Source organism: Furipterus horrens, unplaced genomic scaffold (genome assembly GCF_987537825.1).
Source record: "Furipterus horrens unplaced genomic scaffold, mFurHor1.1.pri manual_scaffold_2, whole genome shotgun sequence".
NCBI lineage: Eukaryota > Metazoa > Chordata > Mammalia > Chiroptera > Furipteridae > Furipterus > Furipterus horrens.
The window spans coordinates 73094733-73116189 of NW_028327172.1; the positions used below are offsets into that span (position 1 = coordinate 73094733).

The 21457-nt window shown below is 37.6% G+C and overlaps 1 protein-coding gene across 1 annotated transcript in view; it reads right to left on the bottom strand.

Moving 5' to 3' along the window:
* Window positions 1-21457, bottom strand: part of GUCY1A2 (guanylate cyclase 1 soluble subunit alpha 2) — a 313858-nt gene that overhangs the window by 109927 nt on the left and 182474 nt on the right. The window contains exon 5 of the mRNA XM_090267856.1: window positions 15255-15740. Within this exon, the coding sequence (XP_090123982.1) occupies window positions 15255-15740 (486 nt within the window). The remainder of the gene's footprint in view (window positions 1-15254; window positions 15741-21457) is intronic.

The following is a 21457-nucleotide window of genomic DNA, read 5'->3' on the forward strand; positions in this document are numbered from 1 at the left end:
CCATTTTTCCATGTCTCTGGTTCTATTTTGTTTGCAAAAGATAGGAGTTCCTTCTTTCCTTCTGCTGCATAGTATTCCAGTGTGTAAATGTACCACAGTTTTTGATCCACTCATCTACAGATAGGCACCTAGGCTGTTTCTAGCACTTGGCTATTGTAAATAGTGCTGCTATGAACATAGGGGTGCATAGGTTCTTTTGAATTGGTGTTTCTGGATTCTTAGGGTATAATCCCAGCAATAGAATTGCTGAGTCAAAAGACAGCTAGATTTTTAATTTTTTGAGGAAATTCCATACTGCTTTCCACAGTGACTGCACCAGTCTGCATTCCCACCAACAGTGCAGTAGGGTTCCCTTTTCTCCACATCCTCATGAGCACTTGTTTGCTGACCTATTAATGATCATCATTCTCACAGGCATGATGAGATATCTCAGTGTGGTTTTAATTTGCATCTCTCTGATGGCTAGTGATGTTGAGCATTTTTTCACATGTCTATGGGCCATCTGTATGTCCTCCTTGGAGAAGCGTCTATTCAAGTCCTTTGCCCATTTTTTAATTGGATTGCTTGTCTTCCTGGTGTTGAGTCATATAAGTACTCTATATTTTAGAGATTAAGTCCTTGTTCAATATATCACTGACAAATACGTTCTCCCATATGATTGGTTCCCTTTTCATTTTGATGCTGATTTCTTTAGCCATGCAGAAGCTTTTTAATTTGATGGAGTCCCATTTGCCTATTTTTCCTCTTTATTTCCCTTGCCCTAGGAGATATATCAGCAAAAATATTATGTGGGATATCTGAAATTTTACTGCTTATGTTTTCCACTAGAACTTTTATGGTATCACTACTTATGCTTAAGTCTTTTATCAATTTTGAGTTTATTCTGGCATATGGTGTAAGTTGGTGGTCTAGTTTCTTACTTTCTTTCTTTTTTTTTTTTTTTTGTATGTTTCTGTCCAGTTCCTCCAACATCATTTATTGAAGAGTCTATTTTTACTCCATTGTATGCTCATACCTACTTTGTCAAATATTAATTGACCATAGGGACATGGGTTCATTTCTGAGCTCTCTATTCTGTTCCATTGATCTATGTGTCTGTTCTTATGGCAGTACCAGACTGTTCTGATTGCAGTAGCCTTATAGTATAGTTTCATATCAGGTATTGTGATCCCTCCAAATTTATTCTTCTTTTTCAAGATTGCTGAGGCTACTGGGGGTCTTTTTTGGTTCCATACACATTTTTGGATATTTGTATTTGTTCTAGATCACTGAAATATGTCATTGGTATTTTCATAGGGATTGCATTGAATATATAGATTGCTTTGGGTAGCATAAACATTTTACTTTATTTTTTATTTTTTATTTTTTGGTTTTTCAATTACAGTTGTCCCATTTTTCCCCTATTGCTCCCCCCCCCAGCCCATCCCTTCTCCCGCAATCATACCCCCCCCGTTGTCCATGTCCATGAGTCATTTATACACGTTCTTTGACTAAACCCTTCCCTTACTTATCCCCCTTCTCTCCCTCCCCCTCCCCCCTATCAACTGCTATTCTGCTCTTTGTTCAATTTAGTTCTTTTGTGTTGTTCTTTAGTTTCCTGTATTCGTTCGTTGGCAGCCGTCCGTCTCGAGAGACGATGGTGTAGCTTCTTGAGAGTCTATCTGCACCGCCGAGAATGGCTGTGCAGTCCGATTCGGGAGTGACAATCCCTGCCGCACTTGGTACAGGTGAAGGCAGATGGCTGTTGTTGCTGCTGTTGACGCTGCTTCCGCCTCGATCTTTTCTGGGCCGCCTCCTCGTTGCGCGCAGCCTCCGCGCGTGACGTACCTTGCCTGACTGCGAGCCTTCAGGCTAGGCGGTCGTCTGCTTGAACTTCCCATGTGTTGAGATTGATGGAGCATTGTGTCATGTCCTTTTTGCAGATGTCTTTGAACCGCAGTTTTGGGCGCCCTGTCATCCTCTTGCCTTCTGCTAGCTCGCCGTAGAGGAGGTCTTTGGGAATACGGCCTGCATCCATTCTTTTGACATGGCCGAGCCACCTGAGGCGTCTCTCGCTAAGAACTGCATGCAAACTGCTCATATTGGCTCGCTTCAGCACCTCGGTGTTGGGGACCTTATCCTGCCAGGCGACATGCAGGACGCGTCGCAGGCACCTCATGTGGAAGCTGTTGAGTTTCCTTTCGTGCCTTGCGTAGGTGGTCCACATCTCGCTGCCATAGAGGAGAGTGCTGAGTACGCAGGCTTGGTAGATGCGCAGTCTGGTTTTCTCAGTGAGGCTGGAATTGTTCCACGCTCGCCGGTTCAGTCTGGCCATAACTGTGGCTGCCCTGGCCATTCTCCGGTTGACCTCCAAGTCGACTGACAGAGAGCTCGAGATGGTGGACCCGAGGTAAGTGAAGTCGTTGACAACCTCCAGGGTGTATCCGTCGATGGTGATGCATGGGGGAGTCCCCGTGCCTTGAGCCATAACGTTCGTCTTCGTCAGGCTGATGGCTAGTCCGAACTCCTTGCATGCGTGGGAAAGGCAAGTGACTAGCTGCTGGAGTCCCTCTTCGGAGTGTGATGTCAAAGCTGCGTCGTCGGCGAAGAGCATCTCACGGATGAGCACCTCTTTGACTTTGGTCTTGGCTCGTAGACGGGCCAGGTTGTAGAGCTTGCCATCGGATCTGGTGTGAATGAAGACACCCTCGCTGCAGTCCTTAAAGGCGTATTGGAGGAGCATGGAGAAGAAGATTCCGAACAGCGTAGGCGCGAGGACGCAGCCCTGCTTTACTCCGCTGCTGACTGGGAAGGCCTCAGAGGTTGCGCCGTTGTAGGACACCGTGCTGTGCATGTTGTCGTGAAAGGACATGACCACAGCAAGCAGATGTGGTGGACAGCCAATCTTCCGTAGCAAGCTGAAGAGTCCGCTTCGACTGACCAGATCAAACGCCTTCGTGAGGTCGATAAAGGCGAGGTAGAGTGGTTTATGCTGCTCGTGACACTTCTCCTGCAGCTGGCGTAGGGAGAAGATCATGTCCACTGTTGATCGGCCAGCTCTGAAGCCACACTGGGACTCTGGGTAGACGCGGGAAGCAAGGGTCTGCAGGCGGGCAAGAGCGACCCGGGCGAATACTTTGCCGACGACGCTGAGGAGAGAGATGCCCCGGTAGTTGTTGCAGTCGCTGCGGTCTCCTTTGTTCTTGTACATGGTGATAATGTTGGCGTCTCTCATATCCTGGGGGATGTAACCCTCCTTCCAGCAGAGACAGAGTAGATGGTGGAGCGGCTGTAGCAGGACTGGTTTCCCGCTCTTTAGGATTTCTGGAGGGATTCCGTCGCTTCCTGGTGCGTTCCCGCAAGCGAGGCAGTCGATGGTTTTGCCGAGCTCTGCCGCAGTAGGTGGGGTGTCTAGCTCCTCCATGACTGGTAGGTCTGGGATGGCTTTAAGAGCAGTGTCTGTTACGGTGTTCTTCGTTGCGTATAGCTCGAGGTAGTGCTCGGTCCACCGCCGCATTTGCTGTTCCTGGTCAGTGATGACCTCACCTGTCTTGGACTTAAGGGGGGCGATCTTGGAGGGGATTGGGCCTGTTGCCTTCTTGATACCCTCATACATTCCTCGTGCGTTGCCTATATCGGCGGCTTCCTGAATGCTTCTGCACAGGTTTAGCCAATAGGCGTTGGCACAGTGGCGGGCGGTCTTCTGGACTTTGTTCCTGGCAGCCCGTAGAGCTTGAAGTGTACTGGGAGTGGGCGTGACCTTGTAAGCCAGTAGGGCCTTCCTCTTAGCCTCGATCACGGGTTCCATTTCTTCCCAGTGAGCCTCGTACCAGTCAGCGTTCTTCCGCTCTTTCTTCCCGTAAGCAATAATGGCGGAGTTGTATATGGCGTCGCGGAGACGTGGCCAATTGGATTCGATAATGTCATCTGCCGCCACTCCCTCGCCGAGTGCATCTTCCATCTTGTTGATGAATTGCTGGGTCTTAACTGGGTTGCTGGCACAACTGGTGTTGATGCGTGGGCGACCCTTCATCTTGGAGTGGTGCAACCTCTTCGGCATTATGCGCACCTTGCTTACCACGAGGGCATGGTCCGTGTCGCAGTCTGCACTGTGGTAGCTGTGGGTGAGGAGGGTGCTGCCAATATCCGTTCTTCTGGTGATGACGAGGTCAAGCTGGTGCCAATGACGGGAGCGGGGGTGCCTCCATGACACCTGGTGGATCTCTTTGCACTTGAAGAATGTGTTTGTCACGCACAGGCCGTGGTGACACAAAAGCTCAAGCAGTCGCTGACCATTCTCATTGATCTTTCCTCTCCCAAAGTTTCCAAGGCCGGTGGGCCAGGCCATGTGGTCGGCTCCTACTCTTGCGTTGAAGTCTCCAAGGAGATAGAGAGCGTTACTTCTGGGAATCTTGGATAACGCTTCATCCAGTGCATGGTAGAACTGTTCTTTCTCTTCGGTGGTGGCGCAGACGGTTGGGGCATACGCGCTAAGAATGCTGACTGGGCCGAAAGTTGTTGACAATCGGAGGGTAAGTAATCTTTCTGTGCCTCCTGTGGGTGGCTCTATGGAGTTAACAAGCGTGTTCTTCACAGCGAACCCAACACCGTGCTGTCTTGGTTGGTTCGGAGACTTCCCTTGCCAGTAGAAGGTGTAGTTGGTTTCTCTGATAGTTCCGTTGTCGGCCAACCGGGTCTCCTGTAGAGCCGCAATGTCGATGTTTAGTCGTGCCAGTTCCCTATCGATGACAGCGGTTTTCCTGGCACCCTTGATCCACGGAAGGTCTGCAGTAAATCCGGGGCACATGGTCCTGATGTTCCAGCTTGCGAGGCGAAGAGCCGGAGGCTTCTTTCTTGTTGTTTGCTTGGAATTAACTGGTGCGGGTGTTTTGTGGCCCACTTTTCGAGAGGCGCCTCTCTGATCCCCACGCACCCAGTGGGGCAGGCGAGCCATGGCGAGACGGTAGCTGTCCAGTGAGGTGCGATGACCTCTCCCACCGTCAGAGGAGACCCCTGGCGCTCGTTTCCTTCGCCAATCGGATGAGCTTATAACCGGTATCTGTCTCCTCCCGTCTTGAGTCGACATCTTGCGATGACGCTGGAGTGTCCTCTCAAGTGAAACTGAAGCTACAGAGCCTGGGCAGGGTGATATGGAGGGTCTGCTGTTGCCCATGCAGCAGACCCCCCTTCTCTTCGCAGCTGAAGGGTCCAAGGGAAAGACAAAGTCAATACAGCTTGGCTTCAGGTGCGCCGCAGGAGTTGCCGGTGTTGACTACAATGTCAAACCGCCTTAGGGACTCCGGCTCCGGATTTTCTGTCGGGGTTTACTCCCTTAGCCTTTCCCCTGAAGAGGTAAGCCGCAAGGCAGCGGAGGTTTTTTGGAGTCAGAGTTTTCCTTCTCTGATTTTAGAGATGTCCTTCCTCTTTCCTCCTTTACAGTCTTGAGGGCAGCATTTACAGGCTAAAATAGAAAACTGGCAGTGTAACCTTCTAAGCAGATACTACCAATACCCTGCTTGGGTATACTCACCCAACAATAACCATCTCTTAAATGTCCTCCAAGTGCCATGCCTCGAATTAGTAAATGTATTAGGTGATATCATATGGCATTTTTCTTTCTTTGCCTGGCTTATTTCAAACATTTTAATGATATTAATTCTTTCAATTCATGAACATGGTATATGCTTCCATTTATTTATATCTTCCGCAATTTCTTTTTCAGTGTTCTATAGTTTTCTAAGCACAGGTCTCTTAGCTCCTTAGTTAAATTTACTCCTAGATACTTTATTTTTCTTGTTGTTAGAGTAAACGGGATTTTTTTCCTGGTTTCTCTTTGTAATTGTTCATTGTTGGTGTACAAAATGCCATCAATTTCTGAATATTGACTTTGTATCTTACTACTTTGCTGCTTCAGTGATTTCTTATAGTATTCCAGCTTATTCAATGCCATGTTAACAATTTCATACCTTGAAAAATGCATTAAAATGAATAAACATGCATAACCAAATATCTGACTTTAATATAAAATTGAATTATCATTTTTCTACTTTAAAAAATGTTTACAAAAACAAATATATACCCAAATTATTAATAGGGAGTCTGCAGGGCTGATTTGCACTTTGATAACATTTTCCTAGCCAACTACCTATAGTTCCAACATCGAGTATTTATAATCTAAGGATCTCATAGAATAAAAGTGGCCTTTTGGAGATTTCTCTTGTCTGTTCCATCAAAAGATTGTAGCTTTATTTGAATCACTTCAATGACCAGAGCATACACATACAGCCAATCTATTTCATTGTCGGAAAACCAACTTTGATAAGGAACTCACTGGACAGAAATTATTTTTCTAACTTCTGCAGAAAGAACCTCTGTATTCTTCTGGAGGCAAAGAGTACAAATCTCTATTAGTAAGTTCACATATATTAAAAATTAGTGCAGATTTGTTGAATGCCTTTTAAAAAGGAGACTTGTTTTATTCTTAATTTGAGGCTATAATTCAAATTGCAATTTAAAAATTAAAACTCATAGAATGAGAATAAAAACAGTGTAGTAGATCAGTGAAACCTAAAAAAATAAAATAAAAATAAAAATGAAAACTCATCCTCCAACTGTAATGTCAAGGGCTTTTTGTTCATTATAAAGGCCTTTTGCTATTAGCTCTTTTCACCCTCTGAACAATCATATGACATATCATTGCTCTCATTTTTAAGGTATAATATTTGCCTGGTGATTGTAAAAGTTACTAGTAACAGGATACCAATTAATGAAATATACATACATAAATACTAGAACAGTATCTGATCCTAGTTCTGCATCTAACTAACTAGGAACACTAGCTATATGATTCATAAATGATTTCAACCTCTGTTTTCTAAAATACAAACTTTAAGCTGAGTCATAGCTAAATTCCAGTAACATCTCTGTCACTAAACCAATCTTCAAAAGGGACATAAGAGCACCCAACCCAGAGAGTTCTTCTGGAAAATAAGTAAGATATCACAATTAATACAACTAGTACTGTGTCTGGAACATAGTTTGTGTTTAGTAAATGTGAATTGCATTTCTTTAGTTCCATTTTGCTTTAAGGAATTTGCACCCTTTAAATCACTGTTGTTAACTAGTAAATACACGGAGGATAATGTGCAGCATTTCTCCTGCAGAACATCATTAATTAAAGGTATGGTGATAAAGGTAATAGATGCTATCAAATTCAATAAGATTTGCAGATTGTATTGAGGATATCCTATCCAATGTGAGAAGTCTCTCATCTAGATCAATTTTGATTTTACTAAACTCATACAATACCCAGGAATTATAAACCTTGGTGGGAATATATCTGACATATTCACACTCTGAAGCTTGCCAGAAATCCTCTGCTCCCAGGGTAAAATAAATGATTATTTAATGCCAGTAATTTTGTATAAAGAAAAGTTGATATTTTTAAGTGAATTTTTTAAACAAATGTATTGGAGTAAGTAATTAGGTAGTAAAACTTATAATACCAAAATGTACACTAACTAAAAGCTACTTTCTCATACTATCCTGGTAAAGGTGTTAGTTATAAGAGCAAACACGGTTTAGCTCAGAACTTAAGTTCTTTACAGCTTATGGATACACAAAAGTGAGACATTCTGTAATGACATAAACTACATAAGGTTACTGAAAAATCCTTCATTTGCATCATGGGATAATAGTTATCCTTACAGATAAGGAAATTTAGCAATATGGACCTACTACACTAAAAAAACTTGCTAGAGACTTGCATCATAAATTTTCAGACTTTTTAGAATTGGTATGCATTTTGGGGGCATCTTATCACATTCAGGTTGCTATAACAAAATATCATACATTGGGTAGCTTAAAAACAAGAATTTCTTTCTCACAGTTTTGGAGACTGAGAAATACAAGATCAATGTACTGACTGATTCAGTTCGGTTAACTGGCGAGGGCTCCCTTTCTGGCTTGCAGATGGCCATCTGTGTCCTCACATGGCAGAGAGATATTCTGATCTCTTCCTCTTCTTATAAGGACACCTATCCCATGATGGGGACCTCTCCTCATAATCTCACCTGAACCTAATTACCTTCCAAAGGCTTCCACCTCCAAATACCATCACATTGAGAGATGGGCTTCAAATGAATTCTGGGAAGACACAAACTTTCAGTCCATAGTTCTTGGTATTATAAAAATCAAAAAACCAATCTCTTAGCAATTGCCAAAACTCTTTTAGAAAATTAAAAACCAACAGTGTGGCTCAGTTGATTGGGCATCATTCTGCAAAGTGAAATGTTGCCTGATTGATTCCCAGTCAGGTTACCTGCCTGGGTTGCAGGTTTGTCCCGGCTGGGGTAGCATATGAGAGGCAACTGATTGATGTTTCTCACTCACATTGATGTTTCTCTCCCTGTCTTTCTCCATCCATTCCCCTCACTCTAAAAAATAAAAAAATAAATAAAATCTTTTAAAAAATCAACAGGGATAAATACAACCCCAAAACACTGACAAATTCAGCAAGACATTATCAATTTTTATTTCTGTTTGGCAATCTAAATTATTTTAGCCTCTTAACTGTTTCAGAATTTGCCACAAGAGTTAAAAAAGTGTTCTCTGAATAGAGAAAAAGTAATTCCATATGTCATATTAGTATATAAAAAATAAACATTTTAGGTTCAATATCATAGTGTTGGTCATAGACATTGCACAAGTCAATATTGCTTGAAGAAACACTGTTACCTTCACAAGTCTCATATTGTAGCTGAGGTTATATAGATAAAACTGACTTGTAAATATGAACTATGGACCCATCTTCAAGAAAGAGGATTTATGAGGATCCAGTGAAGATCATACAAATAATGTATTTCAGGTCAATATTTCTCTTGCCCTACTTTTACCTCTCTCCCTATACTTTTTTCAGTCTTTCTCTGGCATACAACGTAACTCTAATAACCTGAAAGAATGAACTCAGGCAAATAAGCATTTTGTCTTTTTCTAATAAGCACTGGCTATACAATCTTTATGAATATACAAACACATGTACATACAAGTATATGCATACAAAACACATACATACTCACCATATATACCCAGAGATACCTATTTGAGAAATAACAGTTGGACACGGACAACAGAGAGGGAATTGACTGTGGGAGAGAGATGGTGGTGGGCGGGGCTGGGAAGAGCACTGGGGGGAAAAGTGGGAACTGTAATAGAACAATAAAAAAAGCATTTAAAAAAACAGTTAATATTTATATTTACTGCTATGGGCCAGACACTGTAATAAGCATTTTATATATATTACATTTAAAAGTTCACACAATATAACTATGTGGTAGATAAAATTAGTCTTTTTACAGATGGCAAAACTGAAACAAAGAGGCTAAATAAGTAGTTAAAGGTGGAAAGATAAAAAACTCCAAGCACCATACTTAAGAGAGCACTGGGATTCAGCAGCTTTAGTTGAATGCAATGAGAGGAGCAGGGAAAAGGATCTATCCTTCCCCTTGTTTGTCCCTTATCTCCAGCTAAGTGTTGGCCAAAGGGAAAAATATAAATGAAGCAAAGCCCTTGTCAGATAATTTTTAGGGCATTATGGTATTTTGAAACTGATAATATAATCCCCCCAGTAGAAAAGATATCAGAACAGAATGCTTATCTGTGACTTTCACCTTACCTTCTAAAACATATAAATTAGTTCTTTTCTACTCATTAAAATTGTGCCAAAAATATATACTAACTTCCATAACATTTTATAGGCTTCTATGGGAGTCATGCCCTGTTTTTGAGGGACTCAAAAATGTTTATTGAGTGAATAAAAGAACTGAATATATATATATTTTTATTTCAGAAACTCTTCTTGGCTTACTAGAAGATACTGTTACTTTATTTCCAATAAAATAGCAGCAAAAGTAAATGACATTGATGTTGATGCAATCCACTAGAAATAACTGGTATACATCTTTAGTAGCTTTTCATTTCAAAAGCAGAAAATATGTAAAATTTGGGGAAAAAAATGAAACAGTTACTCTTTACTAAATGGACCTGGCACTTTGTACTGGGAAATGAAGTAAAATGTTATATACATATTTATAAAATTCCAAGAATAAACTAAGTGCATAAGTATTTAAAAGGCATTTTTATCATAAAACAAAACAAAGGGAAAAGGAAGCATTTCATTTTTTACCCTGCAAAACCAATTCACACTGGAATGAGATCATTGAGATTCTGCTTTATTTTCTGAAGGCTGGCTGAAGGTCCAGTGAACAGCTGGCTTTAATAGCTCCATATTATCAAATAGTAAGACAAATCAAAACTCTTGAGGCATAGAGTTCTGTAGCCTTGTACCTTGATGTGAGAAACGTCTGCTTGCAGCTCTTACTCAGGAAGCTAAAGATGGGGGTTCAAGTCCGATATATCTCCTTTTCCAATTTACAAACTGCTAACACATCAGTGCAAAGCCTCGGGGGTCAGCACTGAGACATCTGACTCTCAGTTTCCCTGAGATAATAATAACAGGTCCACTCAAAAATGAATACGGATCACCTGATATATAAACCTTTCTCTCACGGATATCTATCCTGTTTACTTTTGCATTCTGCATTTATTTTTAGAATGTACACACTAAGTAGTTAAGCACTTATTGTTAATAGGAATCTATAGTTAATAGCTTGAAGAGAGACTAAAGCAGAACAATCTATGTATATGAATTAAATGAAATGTACATGATCTTAATAGTTTTTCTAGCTCTATTTCTATGGGTATTGTATTTACAGTGGTTTGGAGCTTATAACATCAAGACAGTGTTTTCATTGGTCTTTGAAAAATTTCAGAACTCAAGGTATCTAGTAATTTCCAAATTGTATTAATGCCAAGAGTGTTTCCAAATATATTTTACTTATTTTCAAGAATGGATAGAAATAACCTGCTAACTCTCTAGCATCCCTGTGGGTTCTAGTTCCTATTTTGACATTTAAAATCTCAAAGTACATCTCTTTATTCTTTGATGAAGTTGTTGTATTTGGTTCCCCTTTGACTCTAGAGAGGGAGTCCTGTGCATCCTCTGGCTCTACGTCTGGCCCCAGCCAGAGGAAAGCCTATGGCTCTGTGTCAAAGTGTGTCCTGATACCTGTCTTCATACGTGTTGTCTGGACACACCAGCTGGTTTCCATTTCCAGTAATCCAGTCACCTTGTGCTATATCCCCAAGTATTGTGTCCCCTAAGAGTGAGTTTGGGTTTTGATATGGGATTTCCCCTACCCCCACACCAACAGAGGGAAATTTTTTATTACTAACATTTTTCAGAGTTGCCTGTGAGAGATGATGATATTATTTTAAAAAAAGACTCATTATTCAGTTTTATTATCTTAAAACTACATCCTTATTGCCTGCACTTCGAATCATTGATCCCACTGCCTCCTTGGTATGCTATCACTATTTGTGCACAAAAAGAAGACAGAAGATGTTAGCTGCTTTCTGACAAAAAGGGTGAATGGCAGGTGGGAGGGTCCCCAACCTTTAAGATGAAGCTTCTCAAAACTCTATAAACTATGGTCATAGAGTTCTTCTCATCACTCGACAGTATAACTATACTTACTCATTATTTATTTGTCTGTTTACTTAATCCTTACCTGAAGACATTTTTTTAGGGAGATAAAGAAACAATGATGTGATAGAGATGCATTGCTTGGTTGCCTCCTGTATGCACCTAGACTGAGCATTAAATCTGCAGCCTAGGTACGTACTCTGATCGCAATCAAGCCACAACCTTTTGGTTACAGAACAATGCTTCAACCTACTCGGCCACACTGTCCAGGGCCATGTAACCTAGTTTTCAAACAGTTTCTACTTTTTGCGTTTTTTTTTAAATTTCATCTTTGTCTAGACCACAGCCTAGATTTGTGGAAATGCTGTAGACTCTAGAATCAGACAAGCTTTAGTTCAAATTCTGATTTATGAGCTATATTATCTGGATTATTTACCCTTTCTAAAACTCAGTTTTCCTGTCTGAAAATGAAGATAATGTAATAACTCCAGATATTAGTCATGGGAGATTCAATGAGATCATATTTTATTCTTTTCTAATAAGCAATACGTGGAGTATAGTTATGTATATACAAAAAGACACAGAATATCACATAATACATATTTGAATATGTCTAGACACACAGAGAAATAATGATGGCAGCTAAGATGGACATTTACTACTAAATATAGGTGCTGCTTTAGAATCTAGACTTATAGGTAATAGAACTAGAGATAAGTAAAGTAAAGAAAGTGGTTAAAGGTGAAAAGATGGGAACTCTAAGGAGCATATTTAAGATAGCAATGGGATACCATAGCCTTGGCTGAATGGAATGAGAGGAGCGTGAAAAAGGACTCATCCTTCTCCTTTTCTCTTCCTTATTTCTAACTAACGGGCTTGCCAGAGGCAAAATGTAAATAAAGGCAAAACCCACATTAGGTTGCATCAATATCTAATACTGTTATTACTATCTATATGCCATTGATTTAAAAAGTTAGAATTATGGTTATTTTGTTCATTCTCTATACCCTATAAAACCTGAGAAACAAGATATTATATAGAGTACTACTTATGTTGACTTCTTACTGAATATTTGCTTTTCTCATTATGAGGATCCAAATTATAACCCATGCTTCCTTCAGTTTACCTAGCTCTTATTTACTACATCCATAACTGTGACATCTTGGCAACCAAACATTGTAAAGGCTTTAATTTTCTCAATGTTTGGAATATGTACAGTAAAATATATAGCCTCTTTATAAACCTGCTTTCTAGATGGTTTTGATTATTTTTAGCACAACCTTTCAATTATAGCCTAATTTAGCTGAATTCTACCACTAGAATTATAATTCACCACTGCATCATCTCCCTAGTGATAGGAACCGTAGAAAAATAAGATGATCAAGAAAGGGACAACTGCACATTTTGTAATTGGAGTCTTACTGTGTAGCAGCAAACTTTGAATGCCCCCTGTTGGGCACTGTCTCTAGCTCTTTTTTCTTGGCATTCAGTTTTACCTAGTTTCCTTTTACATTTCTAACATAAAATAAAAGTGGGCTATATTATTGCCTTTGAGATTTTTCTTTTCAATAGTAATTAAAACTTTAGCAGATAGTTCATGGTAATAGCATTTTTTAAATTTTCTAGAAAATTACCTAGAATGATTATAATGATTAAAAATTTTAAGTTAGACAGGTCAGAAACAAGATTTCTAATTTACATTCCTCTTCCTCATAGGGTTCTCATAATATACTCTGTTTTATCCTATACCAAAATAATACCCGCCTTCCCTTAATCTTGTCTTTCCCTCTCTGCCCATACCATTATTGCTCTGGTTTCAGCACGTAGTCTAGCATTTCCTAGTCTGAGTCCCAAAACTCAAGCCCCATAACCCTGAGCAAACTTCAAAGCTGCCCTATACACCTGTCCAAGATACATATACATATTGGCATCAAATATATGTTAAACACACCTGGCCTTAGAATCAAATTACTTTATAATTTATTGCTAAAATTTCATAAGCAAGTCCTATTTAAGAGCACTTGTGAACCAGAATTTTAAAATTATATATATATTTTTATATATGAAAATGGGAAGCACAGTCTTGAGTATCAGAGAAACAGTGGATCCATTTTTAAGTTAAAACTTGCTGATAATTATTTATCACTATTTGGAAATATTCATGATTTAATAACATATAGGAAAATTTGAGGATTATACAAGATATTCCCATAGACTTTTTTCTGTGATGTGTCTTGGCTTATCTCAAAAGAAGGACTCTGTTGTCTATAAAATCTAATTAGAATTATATTCTAAATCTTGAAACTGTTTTGGTACCTTGAGAAAATATCATATTTCTTCTTTTCTCAAAACCTAAATGATACTTGTACTAAATCAGGGATTTCCATGTTTTTCCAAAGGAGAACCTATTTATCTATTCATCACTCTCATTTAGGTTTATGAACTTAGGACCAAAATAACATATGACTACTTCAGTTAGAGGAAGCTAACCAGTAAGTCACTGGTTTCGAGGGAGGGCATTGGTGGTTGCAGTTAGTGCCCTGGTGCCCCAAGCCTGGAGGGAGAAAGTGCCGGCCAGTTCAGGCTGATCTGCTCTGGAAAGGGCTGGGTATGATAATGACAGACTCGTTGTCATATGTCTCTGGTTCAGGATCAGACATTTGGCTACTTCTACCACAAATCATATAACAATAAGTTATAAGAAAGTTAAAACTAATTTGTAAGAACTCTTATTTTGTATGACAAAGCACATCCCTCATATACACTTCAAAAGAGACTCATTAAAATAGATACATATTACATATAATGAATGGCTAGAGAACACCTTCCTTTAAAGGAGATATACCTTAATGAAAACAATGTAAACACACAGGTTCTTTCCAAGTATGCTTATGTGTAGATCATATTATAAAAATAAATAGTGGATTAGTAAAGAAGGGAAAAAAACCTATACTTCACTGTTTATTTATACTAAATATACTTTCTGTCCTTCATATAGTAAAGCCATGTGTCTAACATTTGTGCATTCCATGTGAAATTCTATGTAAAGTTACATGGGGCATTCATTAGGTAGAGCTGGAGCTGAATCATGCAAGATATTGCTATGATTTTAATATGAAATGAATAAGCAGTTCATCAAAGATCAACCAGTGGTGATTAGTACTTATTTCAAAGCTCTTCCATTATTTATTTTGGAAATTTAAGGTGCTACCACTAAAAGCCATTGGTTACTTAGGCAATAGCTAGAATAGTACATATGCTTTTTCAGAATTAGAGGAATGTCACTTAATTGACATTGCAATACAAAATACTGATTAATCATGATTTAACTGATAATGCAAATGTGTATTTTAGTATAATTTATTGCTTCTTTTTAACTATCAACATAAAATTCTTAGTTTATATTGAAATCCCACTCTCAAAGAAAGACAATCTGTGCTTAAAAGTTACCTAGTATTCAGCCAAGTTTAATTTTTTGATAATGAATATAGAAGACTGCCTTTACAGAATTTTTCCTTACTGAGCAATATCATGATTCACTGTTACCTATATCAATACTATAAACTGACTCATAATGAAAGATTACTAATAAAGCAGAAATACTTGTATTCTGTACAGATTTCTAAATTAAAGAAATAGCAATCATAAAAAAAGAAAATTATATCCTTGAAACTTAATTACGATCAAATTTGCTATTAAAAGATATTAATATATAAGTAACTAACCCCTTTACCTTATAGATATCCAAAAATCCACACTGGTGGTCAAATCTGGTGTACAGTTCATTCAGCATGCTGATCACCTGCATGGGAGTACACTGAGCACAGATGGCAGTGAAGCCCACAATATCTGAGAAGAGCATGGTGACATCGTCAAACTTTCTGGCCTGCACTTGCTGCCCTTGCCACAGTTGCTGGGCTACGTCACCAGGGAAAATAGAATACAGAAGATCCACTGTTTTCTTTTTCTCTTCTTCCAGGGCCTGGTGAGTTCTTTCTAAAGTTGCCTTTAATTTATCCATCCTCTTCTTCAAGCCATCTTGAGCCTTTGCCTGCTCACCAACCAAAATGACATCTCTGGTAGCATCATGGATGGGGATGTCTGAGAGATGCAGTCCCCGGCCCATGAGTTCATCCAACTTGTCCACACACGGAGAGCCCAAGAATAAAATGGAATTTGATTCTGGGACATGGATCATTTGTCCTTTGACTTCCATCACCTGTAAAATTAACATGAAATTTTGATCAGTGCCCTTCACATAAGAGATTCAAAAAAAATTGTTATCTGATAAAGAGAAAGAACAAGAAATGTTTTATAAATCCATACGGACTTTCTGCATTCATATAGGCCAATTTATATATGAGTTATAGCAATTGTAGAATTCATGGTTCTGAATAGAAACATTTATTATTGTCTCTTACTTGACCACTTTTTAAAGACAATGATGCAATGAAAAGTGACATCAATAAGAAATAAAATAGAAAAATATGGAATGCACTCAATAAGTTTTTCTTTATTTTCCATAGCATAAAGTAGGATAGTAGACGAAACAAAGAGAAGCAAAGAGGATATATGGGATAAAACTATAGAGCTCTGGATTTCAAAGTCTGCAACTATGCATTACTTTGTTCTCCCTACACCGATCACCAAGATCTAATCTAAATATGAAAATAAAGTTTAATTCTTAATTAATGTTATAAGTTTTATAAATGAAATGTTCACTTTATCTTATGTAAAGTTTCCTTTACTATTTGGTATTTCATCTTTTTATACATAATACCTTCATTTATTCATTGAAGTATTTATTGTTTTCTACTTACTAGTACAGCTCTAGATAATAAACATCAAAAGATTAAATAAAGTTCTCTTTTCAAAGATATCACAGTGTGGGAGTTCAGTAAAAAGGTCACTTTTAGGTGTGATTTCATATCTTTCAGATCTCTGGAACATGATCTATGAAAGTACAAATAGACTGATATGTCCCTGTTCTCCAGAAGGGCTTTTGTTCTCACAGAGTTAACATCCACCTTTGAAGAATTGGCTCTAGTGAAAAAAAAAAAAAAAAGGAGGAGACAAGTGCTCAACCCAGAAACTTCTGTGTCCTGAAAGTCCAAAGATTCTGCCCCCTGACAAGGCCCCTCCTGAGGCTTCACGTGGCTGGAATCAGCAGTGAGAGGTATCCTACTACATCAAGTGCCAGGCCATGAATTACTCTTTATCTATAGAGACATGAGTGGGGGATGAGGAACCTCCTCTTTCACATAAAGGCACCAGGATACCTAACCTCAGGGAGCTTGTTCTGCCCCCTCAAGCAGCATTAACAAGGATCAGTAGGAGCTCCAGAGGCATGAAATAAACCAAACAGATGAAAATAGCACCCTATATGCTCTGAAAATTGCATTGTCACTGCAACTACAACCTACAAATGTAGGCTGGGGCCTGTGTTCCAAACCTAAATAGTATGTTTGTCTTTTAAAATAAAAAACTTAAATGTGATGTAGTGTCTTCTAACATAATAGTCTAACTGTACAGGACATCATAGAAAACCAAAAATTATAATAAGATTCAGGAAAATCACATCTTCAATGAGAAAAGTCAATCGATGCTAACACAAATGAATCAGATGTTGATATTTATCAAGAACTTTAAAGATGCCATCATAAACATTTCGACAAGCAATTTCAAATTCTTTTAAAAAAATGAAAAATTAGATCTTAGTAAAGTAATAGAAGATATTAAATAACCAAACCGAACTTATATAACTTAAAAATACAACTAAAATAGAAAACTTGCTGAGTGGGCTCAAAAATAGAGTGGAGATGACACAGTGAATTTGAGGATAGTTCAACAGAATTTACTCAATGTGAACAGAGATATTAAACTGGAAAACAAAATAAACAGTCTCAAAGACCTGTAGGACAATAACAAAAATCCATCATTTTTTATCATAGGAGTCCCAGGAGAAAGAAGAAAGAATAGGGTAGAAAAAGCATTTGAAGACATAATGGCTACAAATGTCCCAAATTTGATGAAAGTTATAAACCCGTAGACTCAACAAGGCATATGAACTTCAAATAATATAAATTCAAAGAAATTCACTTAGAGCCACATCATAATTAAACCTCTAAAATCTAAATTCAAAAGTATATGAAAGGCAGCCAGAAAGAAATGACACCTTACTTATAGGACACACTAATCTGAATGAGAGTAGATTTCTCATCTGAAATTATGGAGGCCAGAAAGTGCTGTTGTTTTTTTAAATATCAAAAAAATAGAAGTGTCAACTGTGAACTCTGTATCTGAGCAAACTATCTCTCAAGAATAAAGGGGAATTAAAGACATTTGCAGACAAAAGAGAACTAAATGTCTTTGGTCTAGCAGAGCTACCCTTACCCTTAATGGACAAAGAAAGATCTTTAAACAGAAAGAAAATAAGAGAAGGAAACTTAGAGCATCAGGAAGAAAAAAAAACCAAAGACTAGAAATATTAACACAATGGGCTGTCCTTCAGCTCATGAGTTGTCTAAGTCATATGTGATAATTAAAACAAAAATTATAACATCATCTGATACCATATATATACTTATAAGAAAGAAGCATGGAGTAATTACATGCATACATACACGCACACACACACACACACACACATACACGAAAAAGATGTGAAGACAGACATTGGCTGGAGTGATATAACCACAGCCAAGAAATGCTAAGGCATGCCAGTAGCCACCACAAGCTAGAAAGGTCATGGAACAGATTCTCCCTGGGATCCTCCAGAGAAAGTGTGGCCCTATCCACAGTTTGACTTCAGTTTCTAACCTCCAGAACTGTGAAAAGAATATATTCCTGCTACTTTACACTACCAAGTTTGTAGCAATTTGTTAGAGTAGCCACAAGAAACTCATAGAGTGGAACAATAAAACAAACAAATAGGATCTAATTGACCTATATAAGATGATCCACCCAACAACAGAAGAATATACTTTTTTTCTTTTTTCAAAATCCTGTGTAACATATATTAAGATAAACCATATTCTGAGCCATATAAAAACATCACAGCAAATTTAAAGAATTATACAAAATAAGCTCTCTGGCTACATGGAATAAAACTAGAAATCAATAATCATAAGATGTTTTTATAATAGTAAAAAACTAGAAATAATCAAAGTGTAGTTCAATGGGTGAATGGTTAAAGCAAATGTAGAGTTCTACTTAGCAATACATAGAAATGTTCTATTGGCATAGGCACAATTTTAGCTGTATCTATAGGGAATTATGCTGAGTAAAAAATTGCTCAGTAGAAGGGTTTGTTTTTTTTGATTGCTGATTTATTTTTACCATTGAATTGTTTGTTTTTATTCTTACAGTATAATTCTCAAAAAAAAAGGTGCTTTGAAACAAAAAAATATTCTCCCAAAGGGCTATTAATATTTAAAAATGTTAACTTAATATCTACAATTATAATAGCTACAGTTTTTAAAAAATATGTTAAAAAGTTTGATTTTTTTCTGACAAGATTATTTCATTAAATATTCTTATATAAATTTAAAGAGGACAATGTAAAAATACTTAAGTCAAGTATACTAAATATAATATAAAATAAATTAAAGGTAGTCATTTGTTTATTTTTCTGTTTTATGAAGATTTACAGTGGAATCTCAGTTCTTAATTTGTTCTGGAAAACTGTTCAAGAAGCAATTTGTTCAAAAACTGAATCTCCTTTGTTTATCATCTGGGAGACAGGTGACTGGTCATACAGGTGTCAGCATGAAAAGGCTGTCAGTTAGAGAATCAAGACCTCGAGTTTCGTTAGACAACCAAGACACTGTTTCCATGAACAACCTGGTTGAGACCGAATTGTTCAAGAATCAAGACATTCAAAAATCAAGGTTTGATTGTACTTAATATCTATGCCTTGACAATACTGTGCTAAGCACTTTTAATATGCACAAATTTAAGCAGATGAGTTGCCATTTTTACTGAATTGAACAGTAAATTCAATAGTAAAGTGCATATAAATCTGTAGGAATATTAAGATCTGAGACAAACTGAACTATTATTTACTCTATAGATTGAAATATTGCCTTTGTTGAGGTAAGATACAATAAAATACATATTGTTTATTGCAAAAATCAGCAAAGAAAACAGAACCTTTCAGAGGTTTTATCTCCCTGTACTTACTTCATTCCCCCTGGGTTTGCATTTAGTTTCATTGCTATACTTTGAATCTCAGAAATTCATCCTAAAAATATATTTGAATAGGTAAACCAGAAAACCCCATAACCAAGTCAATGTAATGTTTCATGATTAGGTATCACTTTCTTTTCCTTTTTTTCTTTTTTAAAATTTAATCATTATTGGTTTTTTTTTCCCCATTATCATTTAGTTCCCTTCTACCTCCCTCTCCCCAGCAATCGCCAGCCACACTGTTGTCCAAAATGACTCATGGATCTGGACAACACTTTTCTTTTAAAATCACAGCAGGATTCATATAATATTTTTCAGGAAATAGGAAACAAGTTTATGCTTTATAGCTGAAAGAAGTATATTAGCAAATGTTTGGGCATTCTATTGTGCAAAGGGGACGAAGTGTGAAATGCTTATGTTTTGCTTTAGATTCTTCATTCATTTTTTACTTAAGAAGCATTAAATTTCACTCCACATGAGAAGTAGTAAATTGTTATGTGATTTTTAATACAATGTGTATACGAACTGTCTTTTTTCCCAAAGAGTGAAAATTATTTTATTTTTCATCACATTCACACAGTCAGTAAGTCACACCCATTCAGGGAATAGCACTGAGAGTCCCCTGCTTTAACACCATAGTTAGCCTGCACCTCTGGGGTGCCTTTGTCACCACTCTGTCACACACCCCACGGGAGATTTTGGTTGTGTTCCTATGTATCCATTTTATAAAACTACACTTCAAAAGATATAAAATTTTGGAACCACCATTAAATATTCTTCAAAGGCATGAAACTCTACATTTTCTTCAAGGGAATATTACAAAAGTGATTCTAAACAAAGCATTAACACATTGTTATATAAGGTTGAATAAAGTAGCCTCATAGTAATAGAGAGCCATTTGGATGTGTAAAAAATATCAGTCACTCTGAACCAGGCAACTGAATATGAGAATATTCTAAGTCCTTAAAAACAAACCAAAAAACTATCTCTAATCATCCAAGTATGTATTATTTATGTGTGTGTTATGTGGATGTGTACTTATGTTGAAATATTTGTTCTCCCATAAGTCATTTAATTCATGTGAATCAGAGGTAGTGTAGAAGATCAGGGGAAGCTATTTTATATATTGCTTAATAATAAAAACAGTGTTTTTGCCTTTTGGCTCAATTGCATTAAGTATTTAAAAGAAATAACTAGAGTTTGTGTTTAAACTCAGGTTGGTAAAGCCCATTGTTACATAGTAGAATGCAGACTGTTGGATAAGCAGAATTAAGGATATGAGAGTGAAGAATAAATTTTCCAATGAAATACTAAGGCAGTAGCTTAGTCCAGGGCATATTTTATGAGTAAAGAATGAGGAGAGCTACAAAACATTGTTTTTATGTAGATGGTTGAACTTTTATACATAGGATTGCAATTCAATAGATTTTTTTTTCTGTGATGATGAAAATATCATTAGTGTGACTGAAAGAGTAAATTTTATTTGATTTTCATTAAGTTAAATTAAAATGAATATAGCAACATGTGGCTTCTGGCTTATAATGTATCAGACAGCATAGGTCTCCAAGTAAAATTTATGCCTCCAATATTCAACCCATCAGTTGGTGCAGGTATTATTTTTCACTTGTTTATGGGTAAGAAATAAAGTAATATTTGTGTCACACAGATTTTTATTTTTAACAGTGCCACCTAGAATGTTTGAGAAAACATTATGTATAGGAACTTTATTCAGTACTAAAGATGGAGTTG